Here is a 17,719-nt window from a genome sequence, read left to right as displayed (position 1 = left end):
AGGAAAAAAATTAAACTTTTCGTCACACGGAGCATAAAGCGTGGCTGCTGATTAGGAAATTAGGATTAAATATAAATATTGCTTGCCAATCCTAACTTTCCTATTAGTGTCTTCAACAGTTATTTCTGATGAAATAATCAGCTACGACGTTTTATCTCCGAGTGATGAAAAGGTTATTTATTTTACTTTTTAATTCATTTTATTCTGTTTTTGGAAACTGTGTGTTTTAATGTTTTTAATTGTAGTTTTGTCTCTATTAAACCTTCCTTTTAGTTGAAGGATTTGGTGCTTTCTTTTTAGCTGTTTTGGTTGAAACATTTCAAGTTATTGGCTGGTTTTACTACTTCTTTGCATTTTTGCATGGATAGTGTGGCCGGAATTGGATTTCATTTTTAGAAATCCATTTTTCCTCAGTTACCTATCATGAACGCTTGTCTGGAATGAAAAGACTAAGTAGGAAGTGTTCTTGGGTTTCTATTGGCACTATTCAAATTCACCCTGGAGTAGATAGCAGAATGCGCCTTCGAAACGTTGCGAAGCGTCGATGCATATATACCCTGTGGATTACCCGAGAACTCTCCCCAAAATCAATTCGCCAGGAAAACTTGAGAGGAATCTGTAGGAAATAAAATAGTCTTAAAAGAGCTTTGTTCAGTGATAGAAGTTTTTATTCATATTGTTGAAGGGAAATAAAGGACTGGATGGATATTTCTTCTCGTGTTTGTCTACGTTTCTACAAGCCGGATGTCTTCCTGATCCAGTCACGGAGATTAGTCACCCTGGTGTAGACGCCTGGGTATCCGGGCTCAGCGCAGCCGTAGCCGAAGGAGACGATTCCGACGAGTTTGCCGTCTTCAACGAGTGGGCCACCAGAGTCTCCCTGCAGACAAGGAGAAAATAGAAAGGTGGTGAATAATGAGTGATACTAGGGACCGGTATTTCGGAATTTGACTCAACCTTTAGTGCTAAACTTAACTCTGTTGTTTGGGTGTTAAACTCTTACAATTTCCAAGTAGGCTTCCGCGGAGATTATGATGACATCTGGTAATTTTACCGGGTTTTCTTCCGCGTTTATACATTTTGTAGGACAATATTTCGCCAACGTTCCAGTTGGCTTTCTTAGGTCCACTGAAGTGTCGATGCAGAAAGTTCTTCATCTTATATACACCCTGTTTGCCGCCTTTTTTGTGGAGGCGTGCCCTGATTGGTCAGGATCTTTGAAGACCCTTTTCCACGCGCTGGATTGTAGCCGTCTTCAAACAGGGCGTATATAAGATGAACAACTTTCTGCATCGACACTTCAGTGGGCCTGAGGAAGCCAACTGGAACGTTGGCGAAATATTGTGCTACAAAATGGATAAACGCGGAAGAATACCCGGAAAAATTACCAGATATCGTTACACTTTTACTTTGAGCTAGAGTTCGTATTTTAGAAACTTTAATTTAACTCACTTGAGATAGATTCACTGTAGTAAAATTTACAAAAATAATTAACCTAAACTATTTCCATTCATGAAGTACAAGTCATGGTGGGTGAGGAGAGGCTGCTTTTAGATGGGGTATGGAGGATGGAGAAGGCATGAATGGAGCGAGTACTTAGCGGGGAGGGAGCGTTGAAAACGGAGTTCGATAGTAGAATTTTAGATAACGGTGGGAGAGGAAGGAAGCGAAGAGGGTTTTTAGATGCAGTGAAAAAGATTAGTCCTCATGACCATTCTCACAGCTCCTGCTTACAAGTTACTTAAAAGAACGGAAGTAACTGAGGCCGCAGTTTCTCTACCGATATCCTGGAGATAACTCTACCAGTCTAACAGCTCCTGTTTACCAGTTACTGATATTAACGGAAGTAACTGAGGTCACAGTTACTTTTCAGTAACTCAACCACTCTCACATGCCTCGTTCATATTACTATTGTACGAGCGATCGTTCTTACGATAGTTGGCCGAACTAGCAGTGTGAATGCATGTCCTGAAAATATTTACCGTAGTTCCGAACGTTGCCACTTTACAATGATTAGGTGCTGGGAGACCGGAAAAACCGACACGAGAAAGGCGGAAAGTTCCTAAAGCTCCCTTCGCTCTATTTTTTCATGAATATGTCCAAGCAAGGAAGGATACGGGCGGAAAAAAAATTATTCGTTAAATACACGTTGAACACAGTAATATCTTGACCTTACATACCTCAACAGCTTTGCTAACCGTTAATTTCGCGTTCACTTTAGATGTCGGCACTTGAAAGCAGCACAGGTTTTAACCATCGTTGTGTGAATCCACGATAGTTCCAACGAGAACAATCAGCTAGAACAATCGTAATCTGTACGAGGCAAAATAGGATATCTAAGTAGCGTTCTCAAAATATCCATCGTGTAATAACTACGGGTTTTTGGATATATAAACGTTATTAATACATCCGATGGACATCGTCTGCTACTTGGGAACATTCTCGTCAGTTATTTCTCTCCAGTTTAAAGTACTATATTTTCGCAATTTAACCTTATTAAAAGAATCGATAATATTTACTTGGATTGCCTGGATTATATGTTGCTGCTGAAAAATCACATTACCATTTTATTTCGATGGCATTTTACTATATTTTCGCAATTTAACCTTATTAAAAGAGTCGATAATATATACTTGGATTGCTTGGATTATATGTTGCTGCTGAAAAATCACATTACCATTTTATTTCGATGGCAATTTGAGGGCGTCAAAGTTAATCCACTAGTTTATCTGTACGATCCTTGTATTAACCTAATTAACAGTGTCCGGCGATATCTTGTTTTATATCCATGAGAATAAACTAAAATGGTAAACTTCCACATAATTTTATTTATTTAAGTTCCGACCCGGTTTCAATTTTTATTTAAATTTTTGGGACCTTGATAATGACAATACGTGTCGAAACTGGGTCGGTATCTAAATAAATAAAATGGTGTAGAAGTTTACCATTTTAGTGTATTCTCTTGTTTTAACCCTTGGGATGCGTGCGTTCACGGATGTCTGTCATCCAATGGAGAAGAGACCTCCTGCGTAGGAGGTACCCCTGCCATGAGGGCTGGTCTGGTACAGTTAAGCCCCTTAGCGATCCTCATGGTGAGGTAAAGTGCCCTAGTGCAAGATATCGAGATGGAAATAAATATTTTGGGTAAATGCGGAAATCAGCGTAGAAAACGTATCAAAACGTTCCCGCACTATTAGGGTTAAAAAATAACCTCGCAAATGTTTTTTTCTTTGAATTTTCTGCCTCCCCTCATTTTTTGGTTAATTTATCTACTCCTGAGGTTTCATAGCCAGATAAAGAGATTGTTTGGATATATATCTATGCAAAGTTATTTTTACAACCAGTCGCGTATGTTAAAAATGGTACATCTATGTACCGTCAAAATATCAATCGTTTAATAACAAAGTGTTTGGCATGCATTGACCTTATTTAGACATCCGATGGAGATCGTCTGCTGCTCGGTTATCAACTAATCTTCGAGGATGCCTTCTGAAAGACATTAATTAATTGCTTTTATTCCAGAACTTACCTGGCAGGAATCCTTGCCTGTAGCACCAGCGCAGATCATGTTGTCTGTGATGGATCCGTAAGCCCCGTTGCATTCTTGCTGGTCAACAATCTGGACAACGACGTGTCTGAGTTGTTCAGGAAGGTCGCCACCCTCCTATGCAATGAAAAAAATATGCAGTGAATCCTCGGTTGGCGAACGCCTCTGATAACGAGCAATTCGGATTACGTCCAAAAATTCCGCTAAAAATTTGCCTCGGATAGCGAACAAAATTTCGGTTAGCGAACAGATGTGTAGCGGACATGTTTGTGTTCGGTGCTGTGCCACCTCAAATGGATACAAAGTCAAACCTATTAGAAATAATAATAAAACTAAAAACTAGAAATAATATTTTTCAAAGGCAGCTAATGCAAAGGATTCTGGCGTTTCTCAGCTCTGTAAAATTACTGGGATTATCACAGCACGAATACTTCTATCTAAACTTGATTTTAAAAATTCATGAAAATCGCAAAAAAATGGCAAAAATCGCAAATTATGGCAGTAAAAACGGTTAGTTTTCCTATGTTTCCATATGTTTAAACGCTTTCTTTAATGTTTTTATTTATATTTAACTCAATTTTTACTGTATTATAACTATTCTCATTTAAAAAAAACATACCTATATAGCCTATAACTTTCATATAATAGCGGGTCAATAGGAGCTAGGAACCAATTATTCCTATTTCCTTTATTTCTTATGGGGAAAATTGTTTCGGATAGCGAACATTGCGGATAACGACCAGCTTTCTGGAATGGATTGTGGTCGTTATCCGAGGTTCTACTGTATCAGTACTCACTACAGTTAGGACATACAGCGCACTTTCTATTGTATAGATAAGTTTTTTCACTGCTATTAGTATGTTAAACTGCGATTAGTCTATCAGACTGCGATTAGTTTAATACGCTGCAATAGGTGTGATGCAAAAATATCCGGAAAAAAGTGAATAGCGTAGGAAAATTTATATCCGTTTTTTTTACAGTAATCATTGCATTACTTTGATGATAGCAAAGGAAACTAGAAATGACATTTTTCAAAGCAAGTAATGCAAAGGAATCGGTGTTTCTCAACTCTGTAAAATTACTGGAATGATTACAGCACAAATACTTCTATCTAAACTTGATTTTAAAAAATTCGTGAAAATCGCAAAAAATGCGTAAAATAGCCGAATAGCCCAACCAATGTGGGAGCAAGCGAAACACTTACCCTTCAAGGATAGAGTGGTTACTGAGAAGGGTTGTAGTTTTTTTTTCATAAGGAACGCCTTTTTAATTTGTTCTTACCGTGGTGGTTCCCCAGCCGGAGACATCAGCGCTTGAACCTACTGGCACATTCATGTTGGCGTCGGGAAGAGCAATTGGTCCAACGCCGGAGCCGAACTTGAAGGGTGGGTTGACCTGGAAAAGTAATAAGTATAATGTAGAAATGAAAAAAAAAATAAGAACAGGGTTGGTTGACTACTTAATGAGACACTGTTGATACCGCGGAAACATAACACTGGGGAACGATATTTAACACATTTTCTCACGGTTCCCACTCAATCGTGAAGACCTTGAAACCGTGAATAAGCCGTGAATTCCATCTACCGTGAAAAAACCTGGAAATAGCGGTGAATTTCGTCATAAAACCTTAGAAATCTCTCAAACTTGATCGTAGAACTACGTTAGACAGATTAAAAGAAAAATCAATGTTTCGATCATGTTTCAAGGCCGAGTCACGTGCAGATACCGTCCACGCATTTATCTGTGCACATATATTCGAAGTGCAATTATTGGTCCGTGTGCCATGACGACGCACAGACCTCAAGGCTGTGATTGGACGACCTTTAACCAAAGTGATCATTAACCCTGGCGAGAAATCAGACACCTCTTCACTTCCCCGTCACCCTCTATTCTATGTACCTCATGAACTATGTAGTATCTTGCATGTAAGATGACATTAGCTTTCACTCAGTAGGTTTTCGCAGGTTTTTCACGCCCCCCTTCTTGTTTGGGCGTTTTCCTGCTGTGGGTTTTTTCGCTGGAGGATATTTCACACTTATTGTTTTTTTCCCGCAGATAGAAATCTTTTCTACACAACATTTTCACACATAGTTGTTAATATTTTTGACATTTCACAAACAGTGTATATTGTATATCCTTTGTAGTGTAAACGTTTGTCAACCATTTTTTAATAAGCTTGCATTGACGTTACCGAGGGGTTAGGTGGAAGGGGGGACTTTTTAGTCTCAACCTCGCCCGAATAAAGGCATTTTATAATTGTTATTATTATTATTTTCCTAATCAAAACTTTTAGCCGGCCCTAAATTTTGCTAACGGTAGGCGACGTCATAAGAGCACTTTCATTGCTGCGTTTGTATTCCCGGCGTTTATCGCGTTTGCTATATTTTTTTAGTCAACGTGCGACCAGTGATTGCTATGTGAGCAATATTTCTTCCTAAAATGGCGTGTCAACAGAACATGAATTTGACGCAATTTAGATTGTGAAAACCTGGAAAAAAAACCGTGAATTTTATAGTTTAGATTAAGTGGGAAGCCTTTTTCTGTGGACGTCAATGTTTTGAGCTGCTCTATGCTAAAATGGGCATGATAATTTGAAATCTGTTGTTAGTTTTCTTCTATCACGTCAAGTTTTTTTTTTCACTTCACCTTGAGTGAAGGTGTCATCTCTCTTCTAGATTAAGCGTCGATCACGGTTAAGTATTGTTGGTCTTAAATTGGCTTATAAAACTCGGGTGGCTGACGCCTTAGGAGACCAGGGACATCGAATGAACTGAATGAGATGCTTTCCTGATGATTGAGGGCATACTTTTCCAATTTCACGGGAATGAGAGAAAAGTCGTCCACGTGGGACGAATGACGTAATCATTGACGCCGGTATTGACGTTGCCGAGAACAAACGAAATGGTGATGCTGAAAATCTAGTTGTTGTGAGGTCTTTGTTGAAAATTTGAGTTTGGAACGAAACTCGAATAAAATTGCTCCATCTCAATTTTCTCGATCTTTGACATGTAAAACTCGATTTAGATTTAAATCGAAATCGATTTTTCCATCACCAAGCGTTGCCTATCCCTTTTGGTGGAGGAAGTTCGTAAAATTTGATTAACCCCTTATAACCCAATGTAGCTTCTAAGTAATATCAAAAATTCATACATTTTCAGATCTATTCAGAGAAGATTTAAACCACGTGTTATTTTGTGCTGTAAAGGTTAATGGCGGAATATGTAGCTGCTAAAATAATAGTGATTGAGTTGAAAATTTTCTCATTTTTAGCATGAAAAGTCTTGAAATTTAGCTTCTCCCGGGAGTAGCTCTGGGTTAGAAAGGGACATTGATGCTTTCTAAAGCAAATGTCATGAGATTACCGATACTGAAATTGCCTGGGAGGAGAGTTCCTTATACTCACCTCCAAGATGGTGATATCACCATCCAGAACGTTGATGTCGAATCCGGGGTGCTGGTGGATCTTGGTGACCTGGTGAATGGTTCCACCGTTGTCAACGTTTGAACTACCGGATCTCACGGAGAGCTCATCAGCTGTCACTCTGAAGAAGAGGAGAAGAACGTAATTGTAGAATGATTCAGTACCTGAGGCATCACACAGGAAATGACTTTTACTTTAGCTGCTCCCATTTTTAATGACGGTAGGTCGGGTGGCTAACTATTGCAATAAGATATTTTGGAAAATTTGAAAGGATGATCTTTTCTTTTTTACCTCATAAGTGGATTCAAAATAAAAATCTACAGTTGCTGCCCAATTTCCATGAGTTAGGGGCGTAATTCAACTTCCAGTTCATTAACGCGTTACGTTTGAACCGCTCATCGGTAGAATCAGTCGTTCACATGAATGTTAGTGGCATCACACGTCATCAAATTATCGCCGAACCACGCGAGAGCGATTCGAGAGAAAAAGGAGTCGTTGCAAAACATGAAGTATGATCTTTTTTTTGTACTCCTCTGGCAAGTTCACAAGTATTAAAAAAGTCGAAAGTTGCTGCCCAATCACCATGAGTTTGAACTGTAATTCAAGTTCCAATTCATTAAATCGTTCAGTGCGAATCGTTCATTGGGAGAATCGGGACAATGATCATTCACAAGAGTGTGAATAACGGTGAACCACATGAGAAAGATGCGATAAGTGGTGAGTCGTTCGGCATCACGCGTCATCAAATTATCGCCGAAACATTTAAGGCAGCGGATTTTTTGCCGCGAAGTGCTCGAAATGAATAAAGTAAGTTGGAATCAATTTATAGTGAATGAATTTTAACATAAGAAAATAAAGTTAATGTATAACCAAAAAAATCATCAACTAAAGTTACTGCCTAAGTCTTCAAATAAAAAAGGTGGACGAGAAATGATTGAAGAGATTATTCCACCACCAAAAACTCCTATATCAACTATTCCTAACATACCTAACCATTCATTTATTTCATCTGTAATACTGTGTGAAGCAGGAACATCAAAAGAACTTATTATTGCAAAATATATTAAAGTGGTACGGTAAGCAGTCTACCCTGTGGAAAAATAAAAATACTAAATTGTATCGACGAACGGAAAAAATTGCGTCTCTTTATATTTCTAGCAATCTGAATGTACGGTTTAAAAAAGTTGAGAATGAATGAATGCACTTTAGACATTTCTGTGGAATGTATCAATATTGATTGGAGAATTGGGAATTTTTTTCTATTCCTTCTTATTAAATTGCGCACTGAGCAAGTGACTATTTTTAACTTTTGAATTACTCACCCGTCGGTACAGTGGGCAGCGGTGATGGCCATGGTCTCACTGACGATAGATGCGCCACACTCGAAGTATCCGTCACGACGAAGGACCAGCTGTAAAGTGAGCATAATATGGTTCATAAGAAACCTCAATTTGGTAAATGAGTGAAATTGATAATTTTCATTATTTTTTGTGGCTTCAATAGTTATCCTAATAATCGTTATTATATAAAGGGAAGTGGTCTTACTACAAAGAAAAAGGCGTATAAGACCAAAATCAGACCGATTTTAGAATACGCGTCACTACTAAACGCTTGTCCCAACCTCGTTAGAGCACTTCTTTTTTTTAATAGCTGTCAACGGCTGGTGTCCTAACACCCCCTGCCACACGCCTTTTAGGCGGCTTGCGGGGTATTATGTAGATGTAGATACTGTGGGACCAGGACTGGGAAGTATTTCAAATACAATTGTTTCAATATTCTAATAACACGTCTGTAAAATGTATATGCTTATGAGATTACTTCGGTTTCGTTAAAATCCTTTTCTTCATGTTTGCAACTATCCATAACGTGCCAAAGCAATTATATTTATTTTAATCTCTTAGTTTCCATAAAAATGAATTTTATTTGGGAAAATGTATTTAAAATACCATTTTGCAGTCTCTTTAACGTATAATTAAGTCAGAGTATTTTGTATTTTGCATTTCAAATATATTTTGGGTGGTATTTTGTCGTACAAATACATTTGAGGCAGTATTTTGTATTTAAAAATACTCCTCGACCTGTATTTTGCCGAGCATAGTGTGGAACCCGTACGGAAAGGCACAAAAAAAATCCATTGAGAAGGTCCAAAGAAAGGCAGCAAGGTGTGTAATGGGGAAGCATAAAAAGACCGATAGTGTCTCTAAAATGCTGCAGTTACTGGGATGGGACTCACTAAGACGGAGGAAAAAATTAAAGATTTTTTGAATTCTTCCTTACAATAGCGGGGGAGAAAGAATGGGGGAACCGCTAGATAAGATTGAAAACCCCAGCTAAATAGGTAGGAAAGATCAGAAATACAAAAATGAAATGCCGGAGAAAAGAATCAAAATATAGAAAATTTCTCATATCTCAAAAGAACGATTGATGGTTAGAATAAACTCACTGTAGAACTGATTAAGCCCTAACCTAGCAACGTAAAGATATTCGAGAAAAGTTGCAAAAAATGTTTCTTGGAAAACTAATGTCATTTCTGAATTTTAAATTTTCGATTTCACTGGTCTAGTTTCATATTGGCATGAATTTTCATTTATTCCATTTTCATTACATATTGACCGTTACCACCTGTCAAAAAGCCAACTTTTTAATTATATAACAAAAGAATAATGACCTATTGGTGAAAATGAAGTTTTCTTTAATTTATAATTGTTAAATAAATATTTTTAATGCTCTAAATATTAATTTAGAGCAGAATTTTAAGGATATATTTCCGTCGATGTAATTGAAATTTTGGGCAACATCAGATGACGTACCTGGTAGGGATAGTCTTCGATGTTAGCTGTTTCACCACCAACGATCCTTCCATTGAACCTTGGGCGTAGCATCCTGGGGGCACGCCCTAAAAGAATGACGAAAAATTTGTTTGTTACAAAAGCGAAATTAATGGATATTATTTCATAGTTGCGTTTTAAGTAGCTTATATGCATTAATTAATCATACCTTGACCAATAAGTTGGTTACAATATTTTGGAATATTATGATAAAAACTCAAATACAAATGTTTCACTTATAAAAATTTGATATAAACCGGCGACGTACAACATTATAAATAAATCTTTTGGGCGGGTAAAATTTTCGCGGGATTCCCACCGGGGTAAAATTGAAAAAAAAAGAGGAATTAACTAATTTCATTAAGTATTTTATTTGTATTAATTAATTCTTTTCTTGGCCAATTAGTTGTATGTCAACGTGTGGAACATTACGATAAAAAGTATGTTGCATATTTTTCCCATATTTACATTTGACAAAAATCGGTTTTGATGCATAACAACGTGCTACGTAGTAATTTTTAGTCCGATGGCGCTCTATGTTCGAATAGCACTAGTTGTAGTCTAGCACTTACTGAGGTTACACGACACCAATATTTTATTGGAGCCTACTTTTTTCCTAATTTTATTCTCTCCAAGAAGCAAATCAAACTTTTTTCTGGAATTGATTTTTTTAGAACCACGCTGAAAAAATTTTGAGTACTCGTAAATGACCACTCGTAAATGAGTTCATTCTTGAGACAAATGCCTATCCTTTTATGTCGCGCAAGAAGGATAAACTGGCACTTCTTGTCATCAAATTTACTTTGCTAGTACTCCTACCTCCTTGTCAAGAATTTGCTTCGCGGGTGCTTGGGAAGTATGCGGGTTGCCTGTTCCGATACTTCGATATCTATTTGCCTACGTACAGCGGATAGCATAGATTAGCTTTAGATATGTATTGTTAAAGAGTTTATTTCAATCTTTTCACTTTGTCTGGCTGTTGATTTAAAACTACTGTCGATTTGACAACACCGCCTCCCTATTGACGTTCGCATTCTTCCGCGCTGCACTCTGATTGGCTAACAACAATCGCGAATATCTCGCCAATGGTGCGTTCGGGCAAACATTTTAGATATGTATCGTAAAAGAGTAAAATTAAATATTTTCACTTTTTTTCTGGCTGGTGCTTCGAAACCACTGTCGGTTTGACAACACCGCCTCTCTATTGACATTCGCCCGCGCTGCGCTCTGATTGGCTAACATCAATCGAGAATACCTCGGTAGTGGTTCGCTCGGGCAAACATTTTTAAGTAATTGGTTGTTAAGAATAACTTACTCTATAAGGTCCATGGTAGCGGATCTGTGAATTTCCGACCACCTAGCTATGAGCCACAAAAGAAGTAGAGCGGTCTAATACCAACTCCACTGCAACCAGAATAATAATAATAATAATACGTCTTTATTGGGCGAGATTGGGACTAGAAAGTCCCATCTTCCACCAGAATGGACTTGAGCAAATGATTGTTCTGCTGTAAATGGCTATTCCGCTGTTATTTCCTCGAATTGAATAACTGGCTGAAATGCTGTACTCACCGAAGGCGCACACCACCAGACAGGAGATGAGCAGGAAACGGAACATTTTTCTTCCTTGAACTACCAGGGAGATCTGTGAATATTGGGAATCCGCAGGCCTTTTTAAAGGAATCCGCCTGCCTTCTAGTGACATTTTTTTAGCATGCATTTATCAGCTGATTGCTGGTTTGCCTTATTTTTCCGATACCCGAAAGAGATAATTCCCGAATGTTGTTTTTTTTACCTTGAAATTTGACGGTTTTCCCGTAAATGTTTTTTTTAGATCTCTCGGATTAACATTGCAAATCGTCCATGAGATAATCGCGAAAGAGACCTTTATTTGATAAGGATTTCGTGTTTTAGACACTATGATGGAGTTCTCGCCTGTGAATGCCGCTTTTAGTACTATTTTAGCATTTTAGTCGGAAAACATTTCTCGTTTTAGTCAATAAATCATTCTCCATGATGAGATTTTTTTATCTAGCTGAAGGGCTTTAGATTTTCGAAAAAAGGCCTTGATTTGATATGAGTTGAATATTTGAGGCTTCGCCATAGAGACGTGGTCTTTAAATAAAAAATTGAGAATGCTAATGCAACTTAAATGTTTTGAAATTTTGAGAACTTTTTTCAAATCAATGATCATTTCCATCAATCATTTCTCGAGAGTTTTTCATGAAGCTATCGGAAGAAGTCCTTTATTTGAAAATGATTTCGTATTTGTAACCTTATAATGGAGTGATCTTTGAACCTGACCGTTGATTGGACTGCAGATTTCATGAACAAGATGTCCACGGACATGACGAATCATAGTTTGTGGACATTAAATTTGGGGATTATAATTTTTTTCTTCACTAATTTGTCATTAAAATTAGTAAAATTGTGCATAAAATAATAAGCCAGTTTAGTTTTGATTTAACAGTTTTGGTTTTTTTATGGCAGTTCATGGACATAATTTTGTACGACTGTGGGACAATGACCCTTTCATTAAGCTATGTATTCAGTTGTTTAAAACTAGTTAGTAATGTTTTTGTACAGGTTATATCAATTGAAAATAATGAATGATAATGAAGTATTATTGATGAGAATAATTTCTTTGTATTGTCGTAGTGCATGAAAATATTGTCGCAAAATCTTAATGGGCACGTATGTGTACGATACTGAAAAATATTTGTCAATATATATTTCTTTCACATTTCACTGTGATTCTAATTTTTTCCATCCCCCGTAATAATGAAAGCAGCCTGAAACATAGCTAAAATATCTCAGAGACTAATGGGTTTGAAGAGGCTAAACCAGTTGGGTTAAAACTTCGAGGACGGGAGTTTGACAATACCTAAAAGGCCAGGCATTAGTCATGTTGATCCAAGAGGTAACGTTAGGTGGAAAATAATGAAGTCGTTTTTACTCCTACCAATATAGATTGAGAGGTCTATTGAATGAATTACGAATCGTTGCTTATTTATCCTTTATTGAACCAACAACTTGCAAAGATATATGATGTTGTTGATTGATCGGTCGACTTTTTTACTGGACCACTTGACCCAGTCTTAAAGGGAGCGGTCATCCAGGTGTTAGACGTCTCGGTATTGTTAGTTGGTCTATCGACGTTTCTACAGGCCGACTTCCTGCTTGATCCAGTCACGGAGAGCAGTCACCCTGGTGTAGACGCCTGGGTATCCGGGCTCAGCACAGCCGTAGCCGAAGGAGACGATTCCGACGAGCTTGCCGTCTTCAACGAGTGGGCCACCAGAGTCTCCCTGTAAATGTAGAAGGAGGTAAAGAATTAAAATAAAGAATTAAAAAGGAATATTATCACTCCGCCTGCAGAGGCTTGAAATATATATTTAACAATAACATAATACCCATTTTAATCATGTATGGCTGAGGAAAATATGTTTTTTATGATTTCATGATTTAAAAAAAAGATTTTTTTCTTGCGTCCCATAGATGGATTGAATTTTTTTCGGTATAGACTTTGGCATAGTGCACATGGTGGTATTTTTATTGATTCTAATGATTGCTCACTGCTGAAAGGCTGTGAAAGAAAAATCATTCTTCAGAGCACTGCAGGAACAAGTGACTTTGTACGCAGTCACGCGCACGGGTTCACGCCTGACCGTCAATCGGTAGAACCGAGTTCGAATCCCGGCTAAGTCAAATATTTTTTCAAGGCGAACTTCATCCTTTGGTGTATTTATCATTCTTCTAGTAAGAAGTACCCTTAAGCAAGTCTTACAGTCGTAAGACTTGCTTAAGGACAAGGGAGGACGTAAGCGTAATTACAGCTCTAAGGACAATGTCCATATGGATCAAATTTATTTCCGGAAAAAGCGATTTTTTCTGTTTTTAATAAGTACCTAGTGGAAAAGATGAAAGAATGATAAACTATAGGAAATACGCTGTAGCAAATTATTTTACACTGGTAATTGAAACCTGCTCATGCGGTACTTGAATCCACAACTTACGGATTGACAGACGAGTTCTTCCAGAAAACAGAAGAATTGACGAATATTTGTTCCGAAGTTTTAATAACATGGTCGGTACTCATAATATGATCGAATGAATGTCTAATTACCTGGCAGGAGTCCTTTCCTGGAGCACCGGCGCAGATCATGGTGTCAGTGATGGATCCATAGGCCTCGTTACACTCCTCCTGATCAACAACTTTAACGATAACATGTCTGAGATGGTCGGGTAGGCTGCCTCCCTCCTGCGTAACCGAGTGAAGATAGTGGTTCAAATTAGCCTTGAATTCCATCACAAGTTTCACTAACTTTATTGTAGGCATAGTAAATTTCTTTATGGGGATAAGAGTATTGACGATTCTCCACATAATAGGTTTGCTGTTTTCCGAAAAAAATATTTTCTCGTGAAAAAGTTCACGTTCATACCTCTGTTCGTAAAATTTACTCCAATAATGCGAAAATAATTTTAGTACTTCAGATTAAGCAAGATGTATTGTATGTGATTGTAGTTGCTTCAATTTTGACGACCCTCTTCTTCATTCGTATTCTATATGCTGACACTATTATTTTTCTTTTGAATTTTATAGGTGATGTTTTAAGAAATATTTCATATTTGTTTCATAAGTGAAGAGTGACTTGTTCTTGAAGGTTTATTTCGGCTTGCGTTTTATTTTCATGCTTCATAATATACCGAGCGAGGTATAGGGATTTATGCAAATACTTATCATTGAATATGGTATTCGTGAAAGTTCTTCAAGTAAATGGCCGGATTGATGATTGGTCTCCGGGTTAATTTCGCGTCGACTCATTTTTTGGTGGACGACTGTTTCGGGCGCGTTCCAGCTCCCGTCTTCGGGTCCAAAAAACGCAATAATTTTTTTACCTGAAGACGGAAGCTGGACTTTCGTCCGCCAAGAATGAGTCGACGCGGAATTAACCCGAAAACCAACTAATTGCCACACTGTGACTACCATGAGTAATTTTACCTGAAACGACGATTTAAGAAACTCACCATAGACAGCCAAATTGGCTGGGAGTGGTGACCATCATAAAAAGGAAATTTCGGCGTGGCGAACCCGAAAACCAATCATCAATTTAATCACCGCGGAAGCCTCCGAAGCAATTGGCCGGAGTGTTGTTTTTATGAATAAGTAGGCGGTGGCTTTGTCTCTGAAATTTTTTCAGTACAGTTAAGCAGTGGCGTAACTAGGAATATGCCTTGAGGGGGGTGGGGGTGACGGGGCCCAGTAGAGGGCCCCTCTCCCTAGGCAGCAAGGGTTCCGTGAAAATTTTTAAAAATTGATACGCCTGGAAAGTGGAAATACATTTTTACATCACCTTGGCACTCAAGATTTAACTTTAAGCAAATGCAGTTATTATGTGTCAAAATAGACAAAAGTTTTAAAATATTTTTTATTTTTTTTTGTAAGGCTTTGGGAAGGGATCTATCCCCTCATACCCCCATAGTTACGCCGCCAGTGGCGGCTTGCCCATAAGGACTCTCGGACACCGCCCCTTCCTAAGATTTGAAAAAAGAAAAAAAAATAATTACCCATTTAATTGTAATTATACATCTAATTAACCAAAGTGTATTTTCCAATCGCATGCATCAAAAATGTAGGAAAAACACGCAAAAATAGCGCGAGAAGTTCGCATTTGTAGCAGAGGGGCGCTGGCCAGAATGTCCCAGTCCATCGCCATGCAGTTATATGGAGAGTGGTAGTGGTGGGGGCTGCTGGTGCTATGACGCGTCTAAGCTCGTGCCTTATGGAAGTCTTGGGACGCCGCCCGAGCATGCGGAGAGAGACGTATCCAATGAGTTGACATCGCCGCGCCACCTGGCGGCCGTATAATCTTGGGGTTGCAGTGCTGCATAATACCTTGTTTTGGTGACCAGTTGACTTATTATGAGTAATTGTTTTCATGTAAATAGGCCTAGTTGTAGTTGAGTTAATCGAGTTAGTGTTTTAGTGTTAGTGATTGAATTGTGTATTAGTGGTCTCTAGATTGCCTGAAAAACTCACTAAAATACACAAAATATTCAAAACTTTTGACCCCCAGGTGGAGTATGCCTCCCCAGAATTTGACTCACAAGCCGCCACTGTACGCCACTGTTGCTTAGTGTTATATATTACCGTGGTGGTTCCCCATCCGGAAACATCGGCGTCTGATCCAACTGCCACGTCCATGCCGCTGGCTGGAAGAGCAATGGGTTGAACTCCAGTACCGAACTCGAATGGTGGGTTCACCTGTTGAAAGAGATTATTGGCGGTGAGGCTAAAGATGTTTCCAAATTAATGATAAATTCAATACTAATTATATGAGGGCTGTTAAGGAAGTGCCGCCATTGTTGCGTCGGCAAGCACGGCAGGTCAGTCGGCGTGCAGTCGTGGTAAAGTGAAGCAAGAGCTTACCAAGGATCAAAACAGGGGGGGGGGGGGTGGCCATGGTCGTTGAAGCTGTAACATTTTACATTTTAGCATGGAAAAGGTCAATGAAACCGACAGTTATAGAAAAATATAACAGCGCTTTGCTAGTTTTTAAAATTATTTGCTTAAGAAAACGTTTTAGTTACATGTCTTAAACTAATATTATAGAAAAATTGTTGAAACCTTTCGATTCTATCAAGTTTAATTTTCCTCAAAGACTTAAGCGATTTTTGCCCTTGGGGGGGGGGGGGGGCGTGGCAGCTGCCCCTTCCTGCCCCTCGCTGGGTACGCCCATGATCATCATAATGTGAAGGTCGTCTGAGTGCTAGTTGCTTTTTGGTAGCTTGTCAAAATGTGTGCTGCAATAGAAAATCCCGCCCAGTATGAAGTCCATACTCTCATTTGATTGTTCACGGCTAAACATTATTCGGCAGCAGCAATTCATAGGGAATTTTGTGCTGTGGTTGGCCCAAAGATTATGAGTGAATGAGTTGTTTGGGAATGGGTTTATGCATATGAAGTAATGGCTTGGCTCCCAGCGATTTCAGGACGATGAATAACTCAAAGGTGGTCACCGGATGGCTCAAGGGAGAGGCCCGAAGTTATTTTGCCGAAGGAATTTCAAAGTTAGATTATATGTATGATTAGTGACCAAATTTTCATGGAACTTACGTTGAAAAGTAAAGGAAAGTCGTAATTTTAAGATATGTATAATAAATTTTGTTATTTTACATTAGCGTTTTTTATAAAAGAACGGAGAGTTCTTTCCGAAGATTCCCTCGTGATAAAAAATCAATTGGCCTTGGGGCTTGTGAACAGCTACGGACAAAGCTTGGTGGACGTAATTACAAAAAAAAGTGTCACATTAACACACTTTTCATCGTATTTTTTATTAAAAAATTTCTATTTTTCATTAACTTTTAACTGATTTTTAAGAGCCAGAATAGCGTAAAAATCCGTTTCCGAGCTTTCAGTTTCCTAATATTTTCCAGGGAAACACCTCCGAATTCCCATCACAGGCCTCATAGGAGTAGGCTCATCATAAGCCTCAGCCGAAGGCCCCCAAATACCTCAGACCCCCCTGGCTAGTATGAAATAATTATCACTTTTTTCACTGTTCTACGTGGATTACAAACCACACACTTTTATGTATTGATATCCTACCATTCCATTCAAAAAGAACAATAGAAAAAATAAACAGAGGATAGGAGCACGATATTCAGAAAATAAATTGAAGTGAAAGTGATAAATGCGTTCATTCCCTAATATTTCTAATATAATTATGTTATACAACAATAAATGCAATAGTAGTAGTAATGATAATTTGATGCTAATTTTATCAAACACGGCAACGACCGTAACATGTTCCATTTGTTGGAGGAATTTCGTAAATTATGTTAATAGCGCTTTCGAAAAAAATACGCCCTGAGAATACTGCTAAATTGCCTGGAAGAATGTATCCCTGCACTCACCTCCAA

At 38.3% G+C, this 17,719-nt stretch overlaps 2 protein-coding genes across 2 annotated transcripts in view; both read right to left on the bottom strand.

Annotated features, from left to right (window-relative positions):
* Positions 1 to 658: 658 nt before the first annotated feature.
* The window catches only part of LOC124168685 (transmembrane protease serine 9-like), a 161,333-nt gene continuing 144,272 nt past the window's right edge, over positions 659 to 17,719 (bottom strand). Inside the window, exons 9-18 of the mRNA XM_046546952.1 lie at positions 15,948 to 16,061; positions 13,923 to 14,093; positions 13,003 to 13,104; positions 11,369 to 11,513; positions 9,779 to 9,864; positions 8,291 to 8,379; positions 6,951 to 7,089; positions 4,829 to 4,942; positions 3,530 to 3,664; positions 659 to 880 (exon numbers count right to left, since the gene is read on the bottom strand). Coding sequence (XP_046402908.1) covers positions 734 to 880; positions 3,530 to 3,664; positions 4,829 to 4,942; positions 6,951 to 7,089; positions 8,291 to 8,379; positions 9,779 to 9,864; positions 11,369 to 11,513; positions 13,003 to 13,104; positions 13,923 to 14,093; positions 15,948 to 16,061 — 1,242 coding nt within the window. The 3' untranslated portion in view covers positions 659 to 733. The remainder of the gene's footprint in view (positions 881 to 3,529; positions 3,665 to 4,828; positions 4,943 to 6,950; positions 7,090 to 8,290; positions 8,380 to 9,778; positions 9,865 to 11,368; positions 11,514 to 13,002; positions 13,105 to 13,922; positions 14,094 to 15,947; positions 16,062 to 17,719) is intronic.
* On the bottom strand, positions 12,799 to 16,099 carry LOC124169652 (trypsin alpha-3-like). Its single transcript, XM_046548305.1, has 3 exons — positions 15,948 to 16,099; positions 13,923 to 14,057; positions 12,799 to 13,104 (listed from the first exon to the last, which is right to left on the bottom strand). The coding sequence occupies exons 1-3, from the start codon at positions 15,999 to 16,001 to the stop codon at positions 12,958 to 12,960; spliced, it is 336 nt and encodes a 111-aa protein (XP_046404261.1). The 5' UTR covers positions 16,002 to 16,099; the 3' UTR covers positions 12,799 to 12,957.

This window comes from Ischnura elegans, chromosome 12 (genome assembly GCF_921293095.1).
Source record: "Ischnura elegans chromosome 12, ioIscEleg1.1, whole genome shotgun sequence".
Lineage (NCBI taxonomy): Eukaryota > Metazoa > Arthropoda > Insecta > Odonata > Coenagrionidae > Ischnura > Ischnura elegans.
This window is presented reverse-complemented; position numbering and strand designations above follow the sequence as displayed.